The 20,078-nt window shown below is 35.1% G+C and overlaps 1 protein-coding gene across 4 annotated transcripts in view; it reads left to right on the forward strand.

Annotated features, from left to right (window-relative positions):
* The window catches only part of PREX2 (phosphatidylinositol-3,4,5-trisphosphate dependent Rac exchange factor 2), a 303,886-nt gene that overhangs the window by 110,332 nt on the left and 173,476 nt on the right, over nucleotides 1–20,078 (forward strand). For all 4 annotated transcript variants that reach the window (XM_021942408.2, XM_017962077.3, XM_003902839.5 and 1 more), the window contains exons 12-18: nucleotides 1,928–2,031; nucleotides 2,727–2,776; nucleotides 5,420–5,495; nucleotides 9,906–9,978; nucleotides 12,970–13,112; nucleotides 13,275–13,367; nucleotides 16,110–16,258. In XM_021942408.2, the coding sequence (XP_021798100.2) occupies nucleotides 1,928–2,031; nucleotides 2,727–2,776; nucleotides 5,420–5,495; nucleotides 9,906–9,978; nucleotides 12,970–13,112; nucleotides 13,275–13,367; nucleotides 16,110–16,258 (688 nt within the window). The remainder of the gene's footprint in view (nucleotides 1–1,927; nucleotides 2,032–2,726; nucleotides 2,777–5,419; nucleotides 5,496–9,905; nucleotides 9,979–12,969; nucleotides 13,113–13,274; nucleotides 13,368–16,109; nucleotides 16,259–20,078) is intronic.

The following is a 20,078-nucleotide window of genomic DNA, read 5'->3' on the forward strand; positions in this document are numbered from 1 at the left end:
GTCTGCTTTTATCCAGTACCATGCTATTTTTATCACTATGGCTTTGTAGCAGAGTCTGAAGTCAGTAATGTCATGCCTTTAGCTTTGTTCCTTTTATTCAAAGTTGCTTTGGCTATTGTGGGTCTTTTGTGCTTCCACACAGATTTTAGGATTGTTTTTTCTATTTCTGTGAAAAATGCCTTTGGAATCTTGATAGAAATCACATTGAATCTGTAGATGGCTTTGAGTAGCAGGGACATTTTAACAAAATTAATTCTTCACTTCCATGAACGTGGGATTTCTTACCATTTATTTGTGTTTTCTTTAATTTCTTTCATCAGTGGTTTATAGTTTTCAGTGTACAGATCTTTCACCTTCTTGTGTTATTCCTAAGTGTTATATCTTATTTTTTGATTCTATTTTAAATGAGATCATTTTTAAAATTTCTTTTCTCCATAGTGCATTGTTAGTATATGGAGACACTACTGATTTTTTAAATGTTGACTTTGTATCCTGCAAGTTTACTGAATTAGTTTTTGGTGGAATTTATATGGTTTTCTATATATAAGATCATGCCACCTACAGATAGAGACAATTTTGCTTCTTTCCAATTGAATGTCTTTTATTTCTTTTTCTCCCCTAATTGCTCTGGCTAGGACTTCTAGTACCATGTTGAACAGAAGTAGAGAAAGTATCTTTGTCTTATTCTAGAGAAAAAGCTTTCAGCTTTTGACCATTGAGTATTATGTTAGCTGTGGGCTTGTCATATATGATCTCTGTTATGTTGAAGTGCATTTCGTCTATGCCAAATTTGTTGAGACCTTTCATTATGAAAGGACGTTGAATTTTGACTAATGCTTTTTCTGCTTCTATTGAGATCATCATATAATTTTTATCTTTTATTCTGTTAATGTGATGCATCATAATTATTCATTTGCATATGTTGAACCACCCTTAGTTCTCAGGGAAAATCCCACTTGATCATGGTATATGATCATTTTATTGTGCTATTGAACTTGATTGGACAGTATTTTGTTTAGGATTTTGGCATCCATGTTCATCAGTGATATTGGTCTATAATTTTCTTTTCTTGTAGTATTCGTATCTGGCCTTGTAATATAAGTTTTGGAAGTGTTCCTTTATCTTTTATTTTTGGAAGAGTCTGAGGGATTGGAATTAATTGTTCTTTAAATATTTGGTAGAATTCATCAGTGAAAGCATCAGGTCCTGGGAATAGGAGTCTTTATGAATACAAAAGTCTTATCTTGAGGATGGTAATGAAGAATGAACACTCTCGTTTTCCAATAAGAAAAAACATTGACATTTTAAAGCAATTCTTAATGTAAGAACAGTTACAATTTTGGCATCGGTTAGATACTAAATTGATTTAAGCTACTCTGGAGGTCCAAACACAGGATAAATGGTCAAGATTGGTGTATGTGTGGTCTTGGCCTGATCACAGTGTGATAAAACAGATACATGGTAAAATTCATTTGTAGGACTGAGAATCAAATCACAATGCACTAGTTTGAGTATCAGCTCTTTGAAGAGCACTTTTTGCTCAACTTTGTAGCATTGTGAAGTAACAGAAAACACAAAATCATATCTTTATATAAATGTACACACTGTGTGTACCTTTATACATACTATATACTCATGTACATATATAAATACATATATTTGAATATGTATTTAGTTGTAATATAGTTGAATGTGGCAAACGTCAATTTATTTCTCAAATCATTGTATGGAAATTGTAATATTTTAAACAAAATGTTGTTATGAATCTTGCTGTTAAAATACTGGATTGGTATTGCTGTGTTAGAAAAGCTTTTTGTAAAACTAGAAGTTTTAGTATTTGGGAATATGTATTCAATAAATTTATTTGCTGTTTATCTGCCCCCTTTTAGAGTATCGTTATTTTAATATAGTGTTTCTATATTCTTAGTTACTGATAAACATCAGTTCAAACCAGAACAGATGTTATATAGATTTCGCTATGATGATGGAACATTTTATCCAAGAAATGAGATGCAGGATGTGATTTCAAAGGTAACGACCTCTCCCTCAACCTCTCCAATATTAGAATGCATGTTGCCATTCTTCACAAAGATAAAAGGTAGTTGAGAAACATACAAAATTTTTCTAGTTTAGAAAATTTGACTATATTACAGGCAAGTCTCTTTATTTATTTTTGGTATTTCAAGAATTCTAATGTTCAATTGTTTTTTCATTCTCTTACCTAATTCTAAATGATAGTAGTACTGCTGCATCACTCACAAGGTTATATCCATTGAACATTCTTTCACATGTAGCAGCATGTTGTCAAACTACTTGAATTAAAAAAAAACACAAATGTGTAAAATAAATGTAATGCCAGTTTTTTGTACAGTTGACAATACTTTATTGATATATGATGAACAAGTATTATAGATGTATTACTGTATTGGTATATTTTGTTTATGTTAGAAATTTTATATTTTATGAAAAATAATTTAGAAAAACCTTTGTATATGTGTATGTCATATATGAGGAATTTATAGCACAATTTTAATCCTATTTTTAATGATTTAAACAATATTATTTTATGATGTATCATGACATTGGAATAATTTTTAAATTGGTTTAGATTTTGTGATGATTCTCAAATATTGACAGTGAATTAATTTGTTACTTCAAAATTTCATTGATGTGTGTGTCCCTGGGGGTGATCTCACTTGTTATTGATATATCTTTATTTTACGTAGGGTGTAAGATTATATTGTCGTCTTCACAGCCTTTTTACTCCAGTGATAAGGTGAGTCTGGTTTTTAAGTTCTGGGAAACTTAAATGGAAATATTTGTACTGCGTTTTAGGTAAATATTACTCAGCTAGAACTTGTTGCCTTGTTTTTTTTTTTTTTTTCCAAAAGTGAAAATTTTACTTTAAAATATATTTTAAGGAATAATTTATTGTAAAATATACCTACATTTTCTTGAGATTCTAATTATACAGTGTTTTCCACTCTTTATTATGATTTCTAAAATTATTTTGCCATTAGTTCATAGTAAATTATACACTTGAAATAATCCACTTTCAGTTAATAGTTAATAAATAAAAGTTGATTGGTTGGGAGAGGATTTGGAAATACTGTTTACATATTTGTCATTATTATTACTTGTATATTACTTTTTAAATTAAATTGTATAATCAAATATTGGATATGTATTTTATTTTATAATATTTCCTCCTCATAATCTTTTTTTTCCCAAGAAAAGATCTTGTACTTGGAAATTCAGAATTATTTTGAAGTTAATACGTGTAATTTTATAGTTTTATTCTTTATCATGTTTTTCCTTCTGAAGAGACACACTTGTTTTAAAAGAGGAATCAGGATTAAGTTTTAGTTTATCTCTTTAGAAAGACAGTAGAAAACTTTGAGGTTTGTATTATGATGACTAACAGAGGAGATCTTCAGGAAATTGTACTTTTGCAATGTACACTGATATACCTTAACTGATAGAATGTTAAACTAATTTGAAATGGTCAAATATTATTTGGAATTTACTGACTAAATCATAGTCCACAACAAAATATGCATGTACCATTTTCAGAATAGATAAAAATGCTTTTCAATCTTGGCTATAAAATCCAAATGTTTAGTGTTCCTATTTTTCACTTTGGTTTGTAATTCCAAGAAAATGCAGAGTTTAAAAAAATAAAGATTCCAGATGTTGCTAAGTGTATTGGAATGCCCACTTATACTGCATAGAGAACACACTGGTTGCAGGTCCTGGAGGAGAAAACAGGATCTTACCCACAAGTCCTGAAAGTGTCCTATCTACTTTCACAACTAGGCTTCACAAACTGGAAAAAAGGTGAAAAAGAATAAATATTTATTGACTCTGCCATAATTTTGTCATAGATACCCATAAATATTTTGGATAACTTAATATTAAGTACTTAACTCAATAGCAGTTGGGTGCTTAAAAATTCTTTTCTGCTAACCTAAGAGAAAACAAGAATGTTTAATGCACCATGTAACCTGTGTATATGTAGGTTTTATATGGGCAAAAATGTGTTCTGAAAATATGTTTTAGCCATATGAGATTTCTTATCAAGAAAGCTGCATCTGTAAGAGCTGATAAGGAATTTTTCTTTGGCTAAAAATGACAATTGTTTTTGAGTTGCCAAGAGAAAATTTATGGGAAAAACCCATAAAACAGAAGGAATGTATGATAGTCATGCTTTTAATATGCATGAATTCAGCTTGTAAAAAGAAAAGTTACTTAGCATGAAGAGCTGCAGACTCGCATGTGGTCTGTAATAGACTACACTTTTTCTTCTTACGATACTTACGGAAACCGCGATGAAATGGGTGATGAGGTGTGAGAAACATGGAGACAGATTTAAAGAACAATGAATATAACTAGTGATTATTAGTCACTTCAAGTCTTTCGCAGTTTGGAATTTTAACATTTTATAAAGACTGTCACTTTTTCATTCTTTTATGATCCAGGTCTGGAAAATAAATGAATTATAAATTTTTGCCCTTGGGCATTCAGTTCTGATCATGAAATTTGGTTGGTATCTGATGGAACTTTGAATGGTTTCTCAGTTCTGGGAAATCTACTGAACGGAGAGTCTGAGGTGGAGAGCCAGTGATCCTCTTGGTTCTCCGGGGATGTGGTATCACTATGTCCGTGAACTGATCAGGCAAAAAGAATAACAAGTTCTCAGTGTGTCTACTTCAGGACAGAACTGCTTGTTTTCCACTACAGCAGAGCTGTGTGAATAATACTGTAGTGCAAATCCAGCCTTCCTGGAGCTTTCAGGAGCAGGAATAAAAGGCATTTCTTTACAGATTTTGAGATTTTTAGTATAATCTACTGTGATTTAAGGAGAAGAAATTCTGTTTTATTATTACTTTATTAATATGATTTTGTAGAGTAAGTTCTCACTTAATGTCATCAATAGGTTCCTGGAACCTGCAACTTTAAGTGAAATGATGTATAATGAAACCAGTTTTGCCACAGGCTAATTGATGTAAATAAGAGTTAGGTTTCTGCAGCATCCAGTATTTCATTTCACTTAAAGGCGCAGTTTCCAAGAACCTATCCACAGTGTTAAGTGTGGACTTACTATATTTCCAACTCAATTATTTCCAGCTAATATAGCAGTAATAATCTATTTGGATATAAGAAAATGTGAAAGAAGAGATGTCCTGTTTTGGTAACATTGTGGGTATCTTCTCTTAGTATAAGCTGGTGGAGGATTTTTCAGGTGTTCTACATGCATAATAAACTTCTCTTATTCGCATGTAATTTGGGCAATTAACTCAGGTTACAATGGTAAACTTTTCTGTTGCATACCGATACTAAATGAAAATATTTTCTTTTGCTCACGTATCCCCTTGCTTAATTTTTGTTTTTTTGTTTGTTTTTATTTTTTCCTTTGTAGAGATAAAGATTACCATTTAAGGACCTACAAATCTGTGGTCATGGCCAACAAACTGATAGACTGGTTAATTGCACAGGTAAATAGACAAATAGAAGTTGCCGAGTTTCACTTGTTGCTGCTTTAAACTTTGAGTATGGGAATTAGTACTTTTACTCTTTTTCATCTGTAGCAGGTATTAAAAAAATAAGTACATACAGCTAATAGTAAGCAGAGTTAGGATTTGAACCTAGATAATCTGATTTTAGAGTCCTCAAACTTCACTTTTATGTTATCCTGTTTCTCAAAAGGAAGATGTTCCTATTTTTAAAATATCAGATGAGATCCATCAAAAAACACTAATTTGAGAATCTGAAGAATAGCTATGCTCATTTACTACGATTTTTTTATGTTTTTACACTTTGTTTTAAAGTATCTGTTTATTAATGCTAGCAAGTTATTCTAATCTCCCTGTGCCTTTTTCCCTTTTAGAAAATAATTGTGTTTTGATAATGAGCTTTTAATATCTGCCTGTGTCCATTTTAAAAAAGAAAGGAATTTATTGTTGTTATTGTTGGCCTGCATCTCAGGATTTAGATGCTGACTGCTAGAATTGAGAAAATGTCATTTGCTTTTAAGTAAAACAAATTAGGGCATCCAGTCCATCATAACAGACATTCAACTATAAATTATTCAAATATTCAAACATTTAAATATTGGCAATTACCTTTAGATAAAACATCAATTTATATTTTCAGTGGCTTTTCTAGCATCAGAGCCTTTCATAACGCTGTGGTCAACGTGTGTCATTCGAATTGGTTTCTATATTCATTATTGGAGTTGGACTTTCACATAGAAATTATACAGTTCTAGAATTCATGTGAACTTGTATGATGTGTTGATTATGTGAGAAACTTAAAGAAAATGTATTTGAAGCAAAAACTGATGCTGAGTAAACCTGTAAAGTTCTAACTCAGGAAATCAGGTATCAACTTTTTTTGTCACTTTTTCTTTCCAAGGGTTAACATTAGAAGAATATACTAATTTTTCTAATTAATATAAATATCGCACCCAACCTTTTTTTTTTTTTTTCCCAGATGAGTCTCACTTTGTTGCCTGGGCTGGAGTGCAGTGGCGCAATCTCAGCTCACTGCAACTTTTGCCTCTGGGGTTCAAGCAATTCTCCTACCACAGCTTCTCGAGTAGCTGGGATTACAGGTGCGCACCCCTACACCTGGCTAATTTTTGTATTTTCAGTAGAGACAGGGTTTCACTGTGTTGGCCAGGCGGCTAGAACTCCTGACCTCAAGTGATCCACCTGCCTCAGCCTCCCAGAGGGCTCGGATTACAGGTGTGAGCTACCACGTCCAGCCGCAATTTTTTTTTTCATCAGTTTTTCTTCGTGGTTTATTATGATAATGTCTGCAGAAATTGTACATAATAGAAATTGCATTGGTTGGGACTCACATAACCTAGTGTCTGATGCCAGCTCTGCTAGTAACTAGTTATAAAAACTTAGACAAGTCACTCAATCTCTATGGATTTTAGTTTTTACAACTGTTTACTGCTTACTGCAATAGCAGTACATGCCATCTCTTTTCTATCACCGAAACTTTATGATTCTGACATTGTAAAACATCCTAATGTAAGTATCAACATAATCAACTCTGATTGCTTAACTTCAGATTAGGACCACATAGGTTGCCTTGGAAAAGGCAGAAATAGTAATGGAAGGATAAGAGAACAACAAGTTAAAGTTCCTAATCTAACACGAAGAAGAGGGTTTTTTTTTTGTTTGTTTTTTACTTTTTTGTTTTCAAAGTAAGGGTCTCTTTCTACCAAGACTCTGAAATGATAATACTGAATTTCCAGTATGGACCAAGACACTGAATTGATTTGGATGGTTTTAGAACACAGAGTGAAAAAACTGGCTGTACTGTAATTGGAGTATATTCTAGATCCTATAGTTTTTCTCTTATTCTGCAATATATTGTGCGATGTCATCTTGGAAAACAAAATGAGTGTTGTATTCTTCTGAATACGTTTTTCATTCACTGTTGTGCTGCTTTTATTACAGTATAATGGTTTATAATAAAATACCCTATTTCACAAAGTTAAATTCTTACTTGGCATGTGCAGTAATGTACCTTTAAAGCATCATTCAATTCCTGAACATTGTGATTTGGGTTTGGGTCACTCATAGTTCATAATTAAATAATGCCTTGCTTCTTCACATCCATGCCATCTTACTGTGCTTTTTCTAAACGCTCACCAGGTCCATATGGTATGGCACAAGTAGGATTTTTAAAAAGCATAGGAAATCCAGAACAGAAATTCAACATATTATGTTGAATAATATTAGTCTGGTCAGTGTTTCATTTGAATACTTAATCAAATAAAGCAATCAAATGTCAGTGATTATTAAACAAGCTTTTCTTGTAAGTTTAATGTTCAAGCAACTGCTTTGATGATGGAATACACAAACAAAGCAGGAAGCAGTCATGATTTCTGCCTTCAAGTGATGTTGGTCAGTTGGGCTAAATTTCATGTACCCTCTAAGGCTCTGCTGCAGCGTCATCTCCCCCAAGAAGCTTTGCCAGATCCTCTATCTAGCCTAGGCTCAGGGTCACCTTCTGCGGTCCCAGATCCCCAGGTATATCAGCCTCATTGGGAATGTGGATTAAATTGGTTATTAGTAAGTTACTTACCTTTTAATGACCAAATCCTACCCTAGATTTGAATTACTTCAGAGCAGGGAATTATTTTGTGCTTGAGTGGTTTAATATTTTTTTTCTATCACTTGGCACAATATGTAGAAAAAATAAGTGTCTTTCGAACGAATGCATAAAAATTACAAAACAGCTCGATTTTTGAAGAAGGCCAGATGCAGAGTCTGAAGTTACAGATTATAAGTGTTTTGGTAGTTCTTAGGAGGATTAGTGAGGGTTGGATTTGTCACAACATGAGGTAGGACCCTTATTTTGCTCCTCGATAGACAGGTAGAATGTGAGTGAGTGAAGGGTAAAGAGAAGGGTATCGCAGCTATGAACAATTACATGAGTGAAAGCAGGAGAAGAATGAGCACAGACTTCAGGCAACAGCAGGGAGGCCAAGTTGCCTACAGCATGAGGTATGGAATTGAGCTTTGGCGAGTGAAGCTGGAGAATAAGCATAAAACCAAGATATGGAAAGTTTTAAAAGCCCAACAGAGAATTTTTGTACATTATTATTCCAAAAGAACAGTCTGTTTGAAGTTTTGGAACCGAGTTTTCTGTGCAAGAAAGTTTAATTCTGGCCAGGTGCAGTGGCTCACGCCTGTAATCCCAGCACTTTGGGAGGCTGAGGCGGTTGGATCACCTGAGGTTAGGAGTTTGAGACCAGCCTGGCCAACATGATGAAAGCCCATCTCTACTAAAAATACAAAACTTAGCCGGGTGTGGTGGCGTGCACCTGTAATCTCAGCTACTCAGGAGGCTGAGGTGGGAAAATCGCTTGAACCAGGGAGGTGGAGGTTGCAGTGAGCCAAAATCAAGCCACTGCATTCCAGCCTGAGTGACAAAGTGAGACTCCATCTTTTAAAAAAAAAAAAAAAGTTTAATTGTTTAACAGCATATGTTAGAAAGAGTCCAGAAAAAATTATGGTAATTTTGAAGAGAGAGGAAGAAACACCATATGAGGGTATTGACAGCAGAAATGGAATAGAAGGCAGAGAGGAGAGAATAGATTTAGTAATATACCTAAGTGCTAAAAGATAGGACTGGGGAAAAATGAGATAATATGTGAGAAAAAAGCTTCTTAAACTGTGACAATACAACTCTAAGGTCACACACACACACACGCATGTTCATATACACGGATCCTACTTAAAGAAATAAAATAGATGTTTTCTAAATAAAAACCAAAAGAAAAAGATTGCTTTGGGCTATTATGTTGGATTCAGTTAAATGATCTGATTTTTTTTTTGGCAAAATAATGAAAGAGAAGCTTGTATTTGCTAGCTCAGCCAAACGATTTACTTGTGAGGTCTTACAGGTCATCGTATTAATATAGGTTTCTTCAGGGGTCCTCAGAGGGCAAGGCCATTTGGTGGAAGGGAATAGTTAGTGACTGAGATCATACATAATGATTGTTTAATTAGTGTGTTGCCAATTTACAGGATATTTCCCTGTTGCATAATTGGAATACAAAATCTAAGAAATCTAATCTAAGAAATAACAGCCATCATTTATAGTAGCAGTAAATTTTTGTTACTTATGTAGTTTTGTGTATAATAAAGTATATTTGTTTCTCAAGAAATATTAAATCTTTGTTTTACTTAATGCCAAAAGAAAATGTTTTCATAATCAATCGGATGTTCTGTAACAATTAGATGCATTTGGTCTTATAAAGCAATGCATGCTTTATAAGCGAAGCTTTGTCTGAATTTGGTGCTGGGAATGTTAAATGGAGCAAAGCGGCCACAAAGCCTTTAGTTGCCTATTAACTCCCACAGTGCTTTTTCGGTTAACAGGGAGATTGCCGCACCAGAGAAGAGGCAATGATATTTGGCGTTGGACTCTGTGACAATGGATTTATGCACCATGGTAGGGATTTTTTACCCTGGGAGCTTACAGATGTATTTCATCACTTTGGTTCTTAGGATACTGGAACATCCAGTGCTGCAGTTAGGTCATTTGGAGATGAGCCAGCAAGACTATCTGGGTCTTGCTATGGGTTCAGGTTGGGTCATCACAACTGCATTCAGTTTCACTGCTAGTGCCATTCCTATGTCTAATTGCTGTTATCTACCCATTGCCATGACTTCTATCCTATTTTTCTAGCCTATGCTGATTCTAGAAGAGCAATGATTTGAGTTAGAAGTTTTTGTTTTGTTTTGTTTTTAAGCTCGCAAACCTCTTTGAGACTATTTCAGATTAGACTTGTGGTTTTATTTTGAATGCCAGTATATATTAGAATGACTAAATGACAGCATATGTGGTTGACTATTTACTGTTATTTTTAAGAAAAGTATTTTTAAAATTACTTCAGAGAACAAAATTATAGATCTCTAGGAAAAAATTATTTTTGATAATTAAATGTTAATTTTCTTTCTTGTTTGATGATTTCAAGTAAGTCATCACAAAACCTCTTTCTATTGTGCCCTGGGGTGACTTCAAGTAAGTCATCAAACAAGAATTTTAAAATAAAGTTCTTAGATTTATCAGGGTAATGAGAGTAAGCTTTTCCTATTTGTAACATCGTATAGGATCCATAAACCCAACCCAAGCAGTCTTCTCTTTTCTTTTCTTTTCTTTTCTTTTTTTTTTTTTTTTTTGAGACAGGGTCTCACTCTGTCACCCAGGCTAGAGTGCAGTGATGTGATCTCAGCTCACTACAACCTCTGCCTCGTGGGTTGAAGTGATTCTCCCACCTCAGCCTCCGGAGTAGCTGGGACTACAGGTGCATGCCACCACATCTAACTAATTTTTGTATTTTTTGGTAGAGACAGAGTTTCACCAAGCCAGGCTGGTCTTGATCTCCTGACCTCAAGTGATCTGCCTGCCTCAGCCTCCCAAAGTGCTGGGATTATAAGTGTGAGCCACTATGCCTGGCCTCTTTTAAATTATTAATATAATATGCTTATAAACATATATTTGATAGCACTTACACCTATTTGTCAGTTACTTTCAGAATATCTTTACATTTTTATGAATACGGAAGTACAGCAAAGGTTACAGTGATTTTGAGAAGATCCATGGTTATCATTTTTTTGGGGGAAATTCCATCCTGTTTCCCTATCTCCAGATCACTCTGTGAGTTGTCCCGGAGAAATACTGATCCTTGAAGAACAAACTATGAATGGAAGAAATTACATCATGTTAGGGGATTAAACCTATAATATCAAGCTGAAAACCTGCAAAAGTTTCAATTTTTTTTTTCTTTAAAGTAAAGCACCAACACACAGTAATTTTATCTGAGAGTTTATTACAAAATGTTGAGTTACATCAAAAGTTTTTCATACAAAAGTCTGTGGGTAAAGCATGAACAGTGTGGCTCGTGCCTGGCTTTGTTGATGCCCTATCATGCTCCTTTTAAAAGACAGTTTGGTGGAGGGAAACAGCTGTAGCAGAAACGTTGAGTGAGCTTTGGGAAAATGCTTAGATCATTAAGTCAATCTAAAATAGGTTGAGCTAGGCGCAGTGGCTCATGCCTGTAATCCCAGCACTTTGGGAGGCCAAGGTGGGAGGATTGCTTGAGCCCAGGAGTTCAAGACCAGCCTGGACAACATAGCAAGATCCCGTCTCTACAAAAACATGAAATAATAATAGATTCTCATTTCTATTGCTAGTTATGGCTTCTGTTGTTTTTTAAATTTGTGGTTGATAATTTTATTTGTTAACTCATGTTGCCATCCAGTCTTTCAACCAAAGATCAGTAAAGCCATTCATCCAGTCAACAATTATTTGTTGGAACTCTGTAAAAATAATGAAACCAAATAGCTGTCCCTTTTGACTGCTTACTATATGCCAAGTTATTTATATTTATTACCTCATTTTGGTTTTATGCAACAATATGTAGAAGATTTTATTGCTCCCACTTTACAGATGAGGAAACTGAAACTCAGAGGGATTAAGTAACTTTCTTATCTCACTTCCAGACCTGGAATTTAAACTCAGGCCTGTCTGATCACAAAACCTAACTTTTTCTACTGTGCCCTGGGATCACTTTCTTTTAGTCTCTGGCTCAATGAATCAACCTTCAAGGTATTAAGGACAGATAAATAAGAAATAGAGAACTTTTTTTGGTAAAGTATTTTGACAACTGTCAGGATTTCACTGAATACAAATTCTTCATATCAGTATTTAGCCTTATTTTAAAAAATACTAACAAAACATAAACTTTATTTCATCAGTGCATTCCAAGAATCTTAGGGGATTTTGGGAAAAATACTAATGTTCAGATAAGGGGGAAAAACCAGACCTTTTAGAAATAATGTTATTTGAGAATATTGCTTTTAAACAGAAAAGAAACATGAATTCGTGGAAACTAAAATCACATTTCACCCAGAAGACATATTTCTGGTTTGAAGTGTTGGAACAAAAGTGAACACAATGGGAGTTGTTCACACACAGAAGGCAACACTTAACCCACTTGAATTTTCCCATAATTGTGTGGGATATTAAAAACATGCTTAAAATGTTTACTACAAATTGAAAACACCATAAATTTCTATGTTTTGGATGCATGCATTTTTTGATTCATTATAGTCTTTTATTTAAATTTGGATTTTAATCTGGAAAGCGAAGGACTTGGTTAAATTTTAAAAAGTCAGCCTTAGAAGAAATACTATTTGTTTTAAAAAATTCAAAATCCTGTAGGTAAAAGTAATTGAAAGGAGACATTGGCTCAAAATTATAGAAAGAAATAGAAAAAAACAAACAAAACAAAAGCCAGGGCTACTTGTGAATGTAACTAGTCCTAGGAGTATAAAATTGAGGTTATGGGTGCAGGTATTAATTTATAAATGTCACTGCTATTGAAAATGAGTTCGATTTTTGAATTAGCTGAAAGAATTTGAATCTCTTTTTCTGTAGTCCTTGAAAAAAGCGAATTCAAAGATGAACCCCTACTTTTCCGGTTTTTTTCGGATGAGGAAATGGAAGGATCAAATATGAAACATCGACTTATGAAACATGACTTAAAAGTTGTGGAAAATGTTATAGCTAAGTCATTACTGGTAAGTTTATTGATATGTTATATAAGTTTTCTTCTTGATTATAGACATTAGCAGAAGACTGCGTTAAACATGTTTGATGGTGATGCACCTTACTTCGTTCTGTTAGACTTCTAATTTTTTTCATAGTTGCTTTATCAGTAATGTTAATATTTTGCATTTCAGATTAAATCCAATGAAGGCAGCTATGGCTTTGGGCTAGAAGACAAAAACAAAGTTCCAATAATAAAGTTGGTAGAAAGGGGATCTAATGCTGAGGTAATGTAAATTAGAATTTAATTTAAAGGTGTTGTCATGACATAAAAATAGAGAAATTCTAAACAAACTGAAATCTGCCTTTAAAGATAATCAGCCTTGGCCGGGCGCGGTGGCTCAAGCCTGTAATCCCAGCACTTTGGGAGGCCGAGGCGGGTGGATCACGAGGTCAGGAGATCGAGACCATCCTGGCTAACATGGTGAAACCCCGTCTCTACTAAAAATACAAAAAAAACTAGCCGGGCATGGTGGCGGGTGCCTGTAGTCCCAGCTACTCGGAGGCTGAGGCGGGAGAATGGCGTGAACCCGGGAGGTGGAGCTTGCAGTGAGCGAGATCAGCCACTGCACTCCAGCCTGGGAAGCGACAAGCGAGACTCCGTCTCAAAAAAAAAAAAAAAAAAAAAAAAAGATAATCAGCCTTGAAATTATCCATAGTGAACATAATGTCTCTGGATAATTTTGCTCACAGGTTCTACTGAATACCTTTGGGATTAGCAGCAGCTGAGTCCTGTCTGGACACTCAGGGATAATAGGGGCTGGGAGATGGTGTGTATTCTATAGCAGCCATCCCCAACCTTCTTGGTTCCAGGGGCTGGTTTTGTGGAAGACAATTTTTCCATGGGCGGAGGGTGGGGGATGGTTTGGGGATGAAACTGTAGCTCCTCAGATCATCAGGCATTAGAGTGTCATAAGGAGTGGTCAACATAGATCCCCCGCATGCTCAGTTCACAATAGGGTTCGCGCTCCTATGAGAATCTAATGCCACCACTGATCTGACAGGAGATGGAGCTCAGGCTTTATGCTCACTCACCCGCCGCTCACCTCCTGCTGTGCGTCTGGTTCCTGTCAGACCTTGGACCCATACTGGTCCGCAGCCTGAGGACTGGGGACCCCTGTTCTAGAGCTCTTCGACTGTGAATTTCTTGACCTTCTGGGAGGCCAAGTGGCTCATTCTTTGTTCCTGGAGCTTCACTAATCACAGACTCCAACCTGGAGCCCCACGGAGACAGCATAGGGTAGCACTGTATTATGCACAGCAGATGGTTCTTCCTTTCTGTCAAGAGTCGTGTCTTCTGTTTTCCCATCACCATTGACAGTCTTTTGTGTGAGTATAACTTTCATCACTGAAGGACATGCTTTGACTGTTTTCTCATTGGATTAATGCTCCTGATGTTCTCTCACTTCATCAGCCTTTTTTTTTTTTTTTTTTTTTTTTGAGACAAACTCTCCCTCTGTCACCCAGGCTAGAGTGCAGTGGTGTGATCTTGGCTCACTGCAACCTCTGCCTTCTGAGTTAAAGTGATTCTCCTGCCTCAGCCTCCAGAGTAGCTGGGATTACAGGCCCATGCCACCAGGCCGAGCTGATTTTTTTTTTTTTTTCTTTTTAATAGAGATGGGTTTTATCATGTTGGCCAGGCTGGTCTCAAACTCCTGACCTCAAGTGATCTGCCCACCTCAGCCTTCCAAAGTTCTGGGATTACAGGCATGAGCCACTGTATCCAGCAATTTTGCCAGCCTTTTAAACAAAAAAACTCCTGATCATTAATTAATTAATTAATTCATTCATTCATTCAAGAAGTACTCATTTAGTGCCTGTTACATACTCAGCAGTGTTCCAGGCTCTGGGAATACAGCAACAAACGAGACACAAAATCCCCCACCCTCATAGACCCTACTTTTCAGTGCTATAGCCCAAGTATATCTAGTTTAAAGTGTCCTCACGTTGGTGCCCCTGGGTGGAAGATACTTAATCCTCAAGCAAACTTCTCAATATTTAGATCTTTAATGAATATGAAAATTAACGAAGTATGGTATTTACATTTGAACCTGTTTAAAGTCAGTGGTAAACTGCCACCCATCCTCCTATCTGCTAATGCCAAAGGTCTCTGTTTTATCAAAACACAAGTTCATGCAAGACAAAGCTTTCTGTACAGCACACTAATTTCAAACAAAATAACTCTGATCAACATAGGCACTGTTAGCGGACCTGGCCAACTAATGACCATTTGTAGTAATTGTCTATGAGAAGGAAATAGTTTCTCCCAGGCGTTTTCAGAGGATGTTCTTAGAGCACAGCTGCATCTGACTATGCTGCTAATAAAATGCCCTCTCTCAGGTTTTCATCATTTAGCTGACAACCAAAACAGCAGGTAGTTTTTAGGCAGTAAGGCTGGTTGAGAAGTGCATGCTGGTTGGTGTGGAGGGATAATGTCTTCCTTGTCCTCTTTTCAGCAGCTTGCACTGTTGACAGCTCTGCTGGTTGGAGCTCTCTTCTTTGGATTCCAGACTCCCTTTCTCCCTTGCCACTTGAACTATGTCAGACTAGAGATGCATATTTGGGTGTCATTGATGTAGATACAGAAGTTGAGACTTCCTGAGTTAATTGGCTATAGGTGGAAAACACAGTAAAAAAACTAACCTGGAATTTGATTATAGTTAAAAGGATGAAATAAGCTAAAGAACAGTGAAATATAACAGAAGAGAGGAGTATGATGTTAAATCAGGGAGGGAAATGGGGATAATTTTGGTAAAGTTCTGTGTTCAAATTTAAAACTAGGCCAAAGAGAATGATAACCGTGTTATCTCATCCACAGTTCTGCTTTGTAAATTTGTATAAAAACACTGCAGGTGTGTTAAAATGTCAAAATCTATAAGCTCTGAAAGTTTTCATATTCTGATTTTGTGAAAAACTCAACTTTCTTATTAAAATATACTTTGACTTATTTTTTGTAATTTCTCCCTTAGATGGCTGGCATGGAAGTTGGGAAAAAGATTTTTGCTATTAATGGAGACCTAGTTTTTATGAGACCTTTCAGTGAAGTCGACTGCTTCCTGAAATCGTGTTTAAACAGCAGAAAACCTCTAAGAGTTCTTGTGAGCACGAAACCAAGAGAGTAAGTTGTATGACTTATGTGTGATTTTTTTTTAAAGTTATACATAGATAAGTAAAACAGAAAAGATAACTAAGTAAATGCTTAGAATTAAGCATCTCATTGCTTGGAACATTTGAACCTCACCAGTATCACTAATACTGGTTTACAGATGATGGGAAAAGCTACATTGCTTATGATGCTAAAATAAGTGTTACTTGAATCCTGTAGTTTGAGTAGAAATAATGCTTTTCTTTTGCTGCCCAAATTTTCCTGGTCTGGGTTGAACTGGATTTTACTACGAGTAAAGAAAACTAAACTAGTAGAACATTTGAGAATAAAGAACTGCGTTTCTCCGTGTTCAGCTATAAGAATTTCTGGTGCTGTCAAGTGGCGAGATACCATTTGTAATTCAACACTCATAAGAGATGCAAAAAGACTGTAAGATAATCCATGCTTGCATGTGCTTAGTAATTTGTCCATTTCTTTAAAAAATTCTATTATCTATATACCTATGATTAGAAAAAAATGTTATGTTTATTATAGAAAATGTAGAGAATATAAATGCTTCTAAAGGGAGACATATATTTTCTTACAATATCACCCATAAATAGCCATTGTTATTCTTTTGAAATTAAGCATTAACTGAAGTTTTTAAAGTATTGGTACACATATACACAATCAGGTACCCACAAAATGACAGCATGCTCTGTATGCTACTTTTTAGTAACATACCGTGCATATACTTGCAAGCCATGGGCTTTTCTTGTGCAAATCATTTCCATCAATGGTTCAGTATTTCCTTATCAGATTTACCTTGGATTGTTTAACCAATTAATTAATTGAGATATGTACAAAGTACTTAGCATAATATATAAAGATTATTGTTTAAATTTTACTTGTATCATTTGTCAATCATGATAAGCAACTTCATTAGTTTTAAAGCAAATGAAGTTTAGCACTTCAAAAACAAGATTTTAAAAATTTTAACTACCTATTAAAATATAAGTATTCTTACCTGCCTTAAATATATTTTAATATGTAAAAATACATATTTATATGTAATATGTTTAAATACTATGTTATATATATTCAGGAATAGCTGGATGTACTTCTGCGATGTTTATCTTAAGAGGCAAAGTACAGTGCAGTGGGCTGGGTTCTCCCTAGTGGGTCTCTTCAAGGCAGTGTGAATTCATTAAAGTAGATGCTTTAGCTTCTACCAATAGTTTACCAAGAGGTCTGAAAGAGTGAGCATGACACTCACTTTTTACTAATATAGGAAGACTGGGCTAGAGGGCAGCAAAGAAGCACAGCAATGTCTTCCCTCTGAACCTTATTATGGTCTGTTCCTCTCCCTTTATTCGACTCTGCCTAGAAGACTGTCCTGGTTGCCCACCTCCTGACACTTTGAGGGCATTTAAAAGGAAGAAGACAGACTGGAAAGGAATAGGGAGTAGCATTCAAAGCAATCATTAGGTCTCCCTAGGGCCCCCCGACCCCCAATTTAAACCTACAAATACTGGTCCACTGCTCAGAGACATTCCAACAGTTAGAGACTTCGAGGCCATCAACTTCAAAATTGAATAAATAGGAGCAAATCCTCAGTCGTAGACTTAGTTGCTAGATGAGCAGAATAGGAATCTGTGTCTTCTGACTCTTCTTAGTGTTTGTTGCGCTGTGTCTAGAACTCCAGATTCCAGATTCAAGCCTCTCTTCCACTACTTGCTAGCTCAGTGTATAACTTCACGTCCTCATCCATAAAATGGGGATAAGAGTAGCTGTGCCATGAAACTGCAAAGAATGTTGAATAAAACCAGGTTTGTAAAGAACTTAGTGAAGTATCCAGTACATAGTAAGTGCCCAGTGATGTTATATATGATGCTGTTGTCTTCTCATCTTATGTTTCATTGCTACTTTATTATATCAAGAGCATATATCAAGAGCATTGTATAGCATACTCATTTTTTTTGAAGATAGCATACTAATTTTTAAAAATTTGTTTGAAATAAATAACTTTTCCTTTATGTCCTTATTCTGATGTATGAGTTCTATAAATCACTGTCATATTTTCTTACAATAGCTTCTTGGAATTTAAGTAGTATCCCATTTTTGAGGAAAAGGGAAAAATATGAGAGGTAAATGCAAAAGAATTTTCTTTTGATTCTGGCTATACTTCATACTTGATAACATCAAGGGATTTTTCAAAAGACTTTGTAGCAGATAATTTAGTACACTTATTTTCTGTAGGAAATAGAGCATCCCTCTTGTATAAACGTAATTCATTTTTAATAGGGAATATAATGTTCTCACCGGGGAAACATGTTCTCTAAAGATCATTTTATTAGAGGGGTTCCAAAATTTGGACCAAAATGCATGTCATGGTATTTTGTACAATTTTGATTAAGGAAAAAATAATAATTCTCTTAAATATTAGAGTCAGCCTTCCATAGCAATGTTAGAAGGATAGAAAAACCTTGCTCAGAAAGATTGAGAGGCCACTGTGAATTACTCAGAATCCAAAAGCAGCAATAATTCACCATGGCCTGAAAGTTCTATGTTGTTTCAGCAGAAGTGAACTCTCATTCGTAATATATGGAAGCATGAACTGCTTCTGTTTTTGTTTCAGACTCACCAGAATATGTATTCATTCCCTTTTTCTTTCTTTGGTCAGTTATCTTTCATTTTCAAGTGTAACTTTGACAAACACGGATAACTATGTGTTATTCAAAGGAAATGAATACAGCCCTGTACACCAAAAACTATGAAGGAGAAAGGATACATTAATTCTGTGACCTCGATCCCACATACATACAGATAACTTCATAGTGTATAACCTAATTTATAATAATACTCTCAAGTTTTCCGAGAGCAGAAAATCTTCATTTCTATCCCCGAATGCCTGCCTAGGTTATATTTGAGATTGCAGTGCCAGCCTCTCTACCTTAGGCCTAAATGTGGCCTATGGCTTTCTGAAGTGTTTGAACCCTTAGTTTTGGTCAAACTCTCTCCCACAGTGATTTCATAAGCTGCAGTTAAGTCCTGCTGTATCTACCTTCAGACTGTATTTAATATGCCCTTGAAGTGCTGCTGACGTTTATTTTACGATTAACTCATCTTTTGGGAAACACGTTTGTTTCTTGGGCATCAAGGGCTATCTATCACAATTTATTGCATTGTATTCATTTCTTTTTGTTTCCGGCTGCAATATCATACTCGTATTGTTATGATGTTCCCTCGCATCTGGAGCTCTGTGCTTTTCATTGTTGTTATCTGATTTCTGGCTTTCTTCTGTGGAGTATCTTATTTGTGAGTGCCAAATTGGACACCGCTGACTGGTTTGCCATGACAGCTTACTCAAGTTTTCCATCTCTTCGTAATCTTTTTTTTTTTTTTTTTTTTGATGTAGATCCATTGGAATGATTTCTTCTCTTATTCACATTTGTCTTCTGATGTATTATTCTTTTAAACATTCATTGTGTAAATACTAAAGTGAATCATTTTCTTAAAATATTTTGATACCGTGTTTGACAGATCTGTTCTTTATAACTAGCTCTTCACTGTTCTTGGATAAAGCTCCCAATAGGTAGAAATGTATTAACTCTCTATTTCTGTTATATTAATTTTTATAAAGAATTTCATAGGTCCCTCTTTTTTTCTTTGTAACAGTAAACTAAAGAGAAAAGTTTCTGTTTTATTAAGCACCTGTATAGCTCATAACACAGTACAGGGCAACTTACCAAGGTTATTTCTTTTTCATTGCCACAGATACCCTGCAAAATAACTTTTAACAATGTTATCTTTCTGTGAAATTTTCTGTGTCAGAATAGTTAAGGAGCTTATC

Source organism: Papio anubis, chromosome 8 (genome assembly GCF_008728515.1).
Source record: "Papio anubis isolate 15944 chromosome 8, Panubis1.0, whole genome shotgun sequence".
Taxonomy (NCBI): domain Eukaryota; kingdom Metazoa; phylum Chordata; class Mammalia; order Primates; family Cercopithecidae; genus Papio; species Papio anubis.